We start from the raw sequence: 6,000 nt of genomic DNA, 5'->3' as shown, positions 1-6,000 counted from the left end.
CAATCTGAGTCCTGCCTCCTGCTCTGTCTTCTAATGAACAAGCAGGAGCGACAGGGGCTGAAGCCCCTAAATTACCCTTAGGAGTAGGGTTGTGTGCAGTGTGAATTAGCTGGTTAGGTGTAGGGTGACCAGATAGCAAATGACAGGTTTCAGAGTAGCAGCCGTGTTAGTCTGTATTCGCAAATGCATCCAAACGCATCCGATGAAGTGAGCTGTAGCTCACGAAAGCTTATGCTCAAATATATTTGTTCGTCTCTAAGGTGCCACAAGTCCTCCTTTTCTTTTTGCAGATAGCAAATGTGAAAATGGGGACAGAGGATGGGGGGGAATAGGAGCCTATATAAGAAAAAGACCCCATAATCGGGACTGTCCCTATAAAATTAGGACAGCAGGTCACCCTAGTTAGGTAGAACAAGCAGAACAAGATCTGGGGCCAGAAGAAGGCACCTCAGGACAAGGGGCATTGATGTCCCCACATCCCCTTGGCCCGCAGCTGTGGGACTTGAAGCAGGCAAGACGGGGCAATAGGGTGTGCGGGGTGGAGGAGCATCTGCTAGGTGGGAGGGCAACAGGGCGCGGGGGGATGGGCACCCGCGGGGGGGCGGGCAAGGGGCCACCAGGCCGGGGGGGTGGACGCTCGCTGCGGGAAGGGGGCTTTGTAAGCTGCGGGCGCTGCCCTTGAAGCCCCGCTCGAAGGCAGCGAGCGGACGAGCCCCGCCCCCAGCTCTGGCCGCCGCTCTGCGCCTCCCCAACCAGGGGGGCGGTTCCTGTCAGGCGCTCCGGGGTCGCCCAGGCACCGTGACATCATCAGCGCGCGCCGCGTCTGTGCGGTCGTCGGCCCTTCCCCTCACAGCCGCCGCCGCGTGCGTGTCGCGTGCGCCCAGGAGAGCGAGCGGCCCGGCATGGCCCGGGAGATGCTGTTGCGTGGAAGCCGCCTGCGGGCCCTGCTGCGGGCGGGGAGCCCCGCGCGGCTGCGGGCGCCGGCGGCAGGTGAGGGCGGGGCTGTCCCGGCGTCGCGCGGCTCGGGGGCTGGTTGGTGGGGGTGGGGGAGGGGAGCCGGGAGGATCGAGGCCTGGCGGGCCCCGCGGCGGCTGCAGCCGGCTCGGACCTGCCGGGGAGCCGCTGTTGCCTTTGCCCGGCGCCCAGAGCTGTAGCGCCTCACCCCGCCGCTCGAGTCCGAGGCTGGCGCCGGGCTCGCCGAGGAGCTGGCGGCCCCTGCCGGGAGCACGTGGGCGCTGGAAGAGTCTCTGCTGGGGCCTGTCGTCTGCAGCCGGCACCGCGAATCGCCATGAACGCGGTAACCCCCGGCCTGCTGCTGGGGCAATCGTGCGGCTGGCTCTCCTGCAGCGCCTGGCTGCGGTAAAAGACACCCGCGTTTCTAGATGCCGCCTGTCAGCCAGGGTAGAGACTGGAACAGCCAAAAGCAGAGGGGCAAATCTGAATGAACTCGGCCAGTGATACAAGCAGGGCGAAAACTCTTCGTCTGTTTCTTAGGCGTTCTAAAGCGTAGCTTGACCTGAACCTAGTTTACATTCTGGAATAAATCACTGCAATAGAAATGGGAGCGCAGAGTCCAAACGGATCTTCAGACCTTTCTATTTGAAAATTGTTATACTGGGACGTCCCTAATTCACATTTACCTGGTGACCCATCACAAATTCCTCCCATCTATAAATGAGGAAGAAAGTGAACGAACACAATTGAAAATAATGTTGTGTTGTGCAGTGTACTCTAGTTCATTGATTTTTGGGAAGGGTAACTTAGTAGTAATACTTAGAAGTATTACTTAGTAATACTTAGAAGTATTCTACATAATTAAAACTAATATCCTGTGGTATGTTTTCTGAAGTTAATTACATCTTGGTGATTTATAAGACTTCATTACAGCACTTGGCTATTTAATCTTTGGTGGGATGTGGAGAAAATAGCTGAAATTCTTGTGAGGATGTATGTATCTGGTGAAGTGAGATGGTCCCTACATGTAGAAGGTAGTTTGACACTTAATTCTAAAGAACAGGAGACGTGGAAAGGGAGCTAGTGGAGTGACTAATCTTGTTAAAATAATAAATAAAAATGAACCTTGCTTGGACAAATGACCTTTAGCGACCTTCCTTCATACCAGTTTGCCTCCTTTTTAAAAAATGCCTTTTGAGGAAGCCAACAACTTAGATACAGTCTGCTTAGCTGAGTAGGATTCCGTCTTTTTACTGGTTTCAGAGTAGCAGCCGTGTTAGTCTGTATTCGCAAAAAGAAAAGGAGTACTTTGTGGCACCTTAGAGACTAAGAAATTTATTAGAGCATAAGCTTTCGTGAGCTACAGCTCACTTCATCGGATGCAGTGAGCTGTAGCTCACGAAAGCTTATGCTCTAATAAATTTGTTAGTCTCTAAGGTGCCACAAGTACTCCTTTTCTTTTTGCGTCTTTTTACTGGCAAGGTTCCAGCAGTAAGCAGTCCTAAACGCGGGCTGAGCAGTCAGGTTTGTTAGAAAAAATGACCATATGATTTCACTTGAGGTCACTGTTGGTAACTGCATTGGAAGAAATTTACAGTACAGCTGCTTGACCAGTGGCTCCATCACTGCATGCCAGTCCCTTAATCTTCAGAAGCACAAATATACTCATTAAACTGAAAGGAACAGACTCTGAACCAGTCAACATACGGTGGCTGTCTAGTGGTAGGGTATTGTGGGACCTGCCCATAGTGATTCACAAAGCACTGGGTGATTACCAGAGCTTAATTTGTCATCTAAAAATTGCCTCTTACCAACCCTTTAGAATGAAAGACTATAACAGGGTTCAAAAAAGAGCTAGATAAGTTCGTGGAGCATAGCTCCCTTAATGGATATTATCCAGGATGGGCAGGGTTGGTGTCCCTAGCCTCTGTTTGCTAGAAGCTGGGAATGGGCGACGGGATGGATCATTGGGTGATTACCTGTTCTGTTCATTCCATCTGGGGCACATGGCGTTGGCCACTGTACGAAGACAGGATACTGGGATAGATGGACCTTGGTCTAACCCAGTATGGCCGTAGAAAATCAACCTCTTGGTGTGAAGGCTTTCTTTCTTTCCTTCAGCTCTGGGTACTGAACTCACCAGCATGGGAATTTTTAACTTTCTGTAATGAGAAATGATTTTTAAAAGTTTTCATACAGGCATGTTCTCCTTCACCGTACAGCTCTGAACTCTGCCTTTTCTGCTATCCCTGCTGGACTGCTCACTGCACACACAGAAAAGGTGTCTTGGGATTTTAATCCTGTCACTCAGAGACCATGTATTCATGAGTATTTGTACTGTGCCTAGTACAATTTTAGAAATGTAGGGCTGGAAGGGATCTCAGGAGGATATCTAGTCCAGACCCCTGTGTCGAAGGAGGACTAATATCTAGACTGTCCCTGCCAGGTGTTTGTCTACTTGTTTTTAAATACCTCCAGTGATTCCACAACCTCCCTAGGTAAACTAGTGCTTATCGATCCTTGTCGTTAGAAAGTTTTTCCTAATATCCAACCTAAACCTCCCTTGCTGTAAACTAAGCTGAGTACTTCTTGTCCTACCCTTGGGTGGACATGGACAATAATTGATCACTATCCTCCTTTATAACAACCTTTTTGTTACTATTGTGCCCCCTCAGCCTTCTCTTCTGAAGATTAAACCTGTCCAGTTTTTTCAACATTTCCTTTAAACCTCTTCATTTTTGTTGCTGTCTCTCGACTCCAATTGGTCCACATCTTTCTTGGAGTGTTCTGTCCAAATTGGACACAATGCTCCAGCTGATGCTTCACCAGTGTCAAGTAGAGTGGAACAATTATTTCCCATATCTTATGTATGATGCTCCTGTTAATACATCTGTCCTAAATATAAAGGGAAGGGTAAACACCTTTAAAATCCTTCCTGGCCAGAGGAAAAACCCTTTCACCTGTAAAGGGTTAAGAAGCTAGGATAACCTTGCTGGCACCTGACTAAAATGACCAATGAGGAGACAAGATACTTTCAAAGCTGGAGGGGGGGAGAGACAAAGGTTCTCTCAGTCTATGTGATGCTTTTGCCAGGAACAGAAAAGGAATGGAGTCTTAGAATTTAGTAAGTAATCTAGGTAGATATGCGTTAGATTCTGTTTTGTTTAAATGGCTGATAAAATAAATTGTGCTGAATGGAATGTATATTCCTACTTTTGTGTCTTTTTGTAACTTAAGGTTTAGCCTAGAGGGATTCTCTGTTTTGAATCTGATTACTCTGTAAGGTATTTACCATCCTGATTTTACAGAGGTGATTCTTTTACTTCAATTAAAATTCTTCTTTTAAGAACCTGATTGCTTTTTCATTGTTCTTAAGATCCAAGGGTTTGGTTCTGTGTACACCTATGCAAATTGGTAAGGATTTTTATCAAGCCTTCCCCAGGAAAGGGGGTGTAGGGTTTGGGGAGGATTTTGGGGGGAAAGATGTTTCCAAGGGGGCTCTTTCCCTGTTATATATTTGTTAGACGCTTGGTGGTGGCAGCAATAAAGTCCAAGGGCAAAAGGTAAAATAGTTTGTACCTTGGGGAAGTTTTAACCTAAGCTGGTAAAAATAAGCTTAGGGGTTTTTTTATGCAGGTCCCCACATCTGTACCCTAGAGTTCAGAGTGGGGAAGGAACCTTGACAACATCCCACAATGACACTTGCCTTATTCTCAACAGCATCGCACTGTTGACTCATTCAGTGGGGGCCCAATTCTGAGTGGGAGCTTTGGGTGGCCCTTGCAATACAAAGAAAGTTTGTGATCTAATTTGAATTTGACTAGTATAGAGATTTTGAAGTAGCTTTTCGTATCCCATCTCCATAACCACTCCTTTTTATGTATTAAGAGTAAGTGATTTCTCTTCTGTGAAGATTTATTCACCCTTGGGAGGTGCGAGTCCAGGATGACTCTGGGCTGGTTTGGCTCTCTGAGGACAGTGACTCAGCTAGCCCAGTGCTCTGACAGCAGTGCCTCACCCTGGCATCTCTCAGTCCCTGGTTTTGCAAAGTTTGAGCACTGCAGGGGAAGTGTGCTGAGTCCCGTGGAGGAGGAGGAGTGGCATTCATTGGCTCCAGAGGCATCTATGTCTCTCCTCTGTCTGGAAGGCAGTCGCAATGACGTAGGGCAGGGGAGGGCAAACTATGGCCCATGGGCCAGATCCAGCCCATCAGGGCTTTCAGTCTGGCCTACGGGATTGCCAGCCCCATGGTGCAGCAGGGCTAAGGCAGGCTCCCTGCCTGCCCTGTCCCTGCGCCGCTAAGCGGCCAGTACCACATGCCTGCGGCCCCTAGGGAGAATGGGGGGCAGGGGCTCCATGCGTGGCCCTTGCCTGCAGGCACCACCCTCTGCAGTTCCCATTGAGTGGGAACAGGAACGGGGAACCAGAGCCAGTGGGAGATTTGGGGATGGTACCCACAGGTGAGGGCAGTGCATGGTGGAGCTGCCTGCCCCACCCCACAACCAGGAGCCAATGCCAGACATGTTGGCCACTTCCAGGAGTGATATGGGGCCAGAGCTGGCAGGGAGCCTGCCTTAGGCCCGCTGCGTGCTGCTGCCGCCCTGGAGCTGTTCGAGGTAAGCGGCGCTAGGCCGGAGCCCACACCCTGAATCCCCTCCTGCATCCCAGCCCTCTCCCCTGAGCTTCTTAAACCCCTGCCTTAAGCCCCCGCTACACCCCTCCTGCACCCCAACCCTCTGAGCCCCCTGCTGCACACCGCATGCCTCCTGCACCCCAACCCCCTGCCCTGAGCCCCCTTCCTGCACACACCACACCACCCCACACCCCCTCCCGCACCCCAACCCCCTGCTCCAGCCCTACATTCATGGCCTTGCACACAATTTCCCCACCCAGATGTGGCCCTTGGGCCAAAAAGTTTGCCCACCTCTGGTTTAGGATCTGGAGGGTGGAGTTGTGAAGATTCTGAAGCTTCAAGGGCTGGCATGAGAGAATGATGGAATAATTCAGTTTGTCATGGATTCGGTATCTACACAGGGCAAACCCAGT

General features: G+C 50.4%; 1 protein-coding gene across 1 annotated transcript in view; it reads left to right on the top strand.

The window, feature by feature from the left end:
- Nucleotides 1-786: 786 nt before the first annotated feature.
- TRAP1 (TNF receptor associated protein 1) overlaps nt 787-6,000 on the top strand; it is a 71,682-nt gene continuing 66,468 nt past the window's right edge. Inside the window, exon 1 of the mRNA XM_038419831.2 lies at nt 787-990. Coding sequence (XP_038275759.1) covers nt 903-990 — 88 coding nt within the window. The 5' untranslated portion in view covers nt 787-902. The remainder of the gene's footprint in view (nt 991-6,000) is intronic.

Source organism: Dermochelys coriacea, chromosome 10 (assembly GCF_009764565.3).
Source record: "Dermochelys coriacea isolate rDerCor1 chromosome 10, rDerCor1.pri.v4, whole genome shotgun sequence".
Classification (NCBI taxonomy): domain Eukaryota; kingdom Metazoa; phylum Chordata; order Testudines; family Dermochelyidae; genus Dermochelys; species Dermochelys coriacea.
This window is presented reverse-complemented; position numbering and strand designations above follow the sequence as displayed.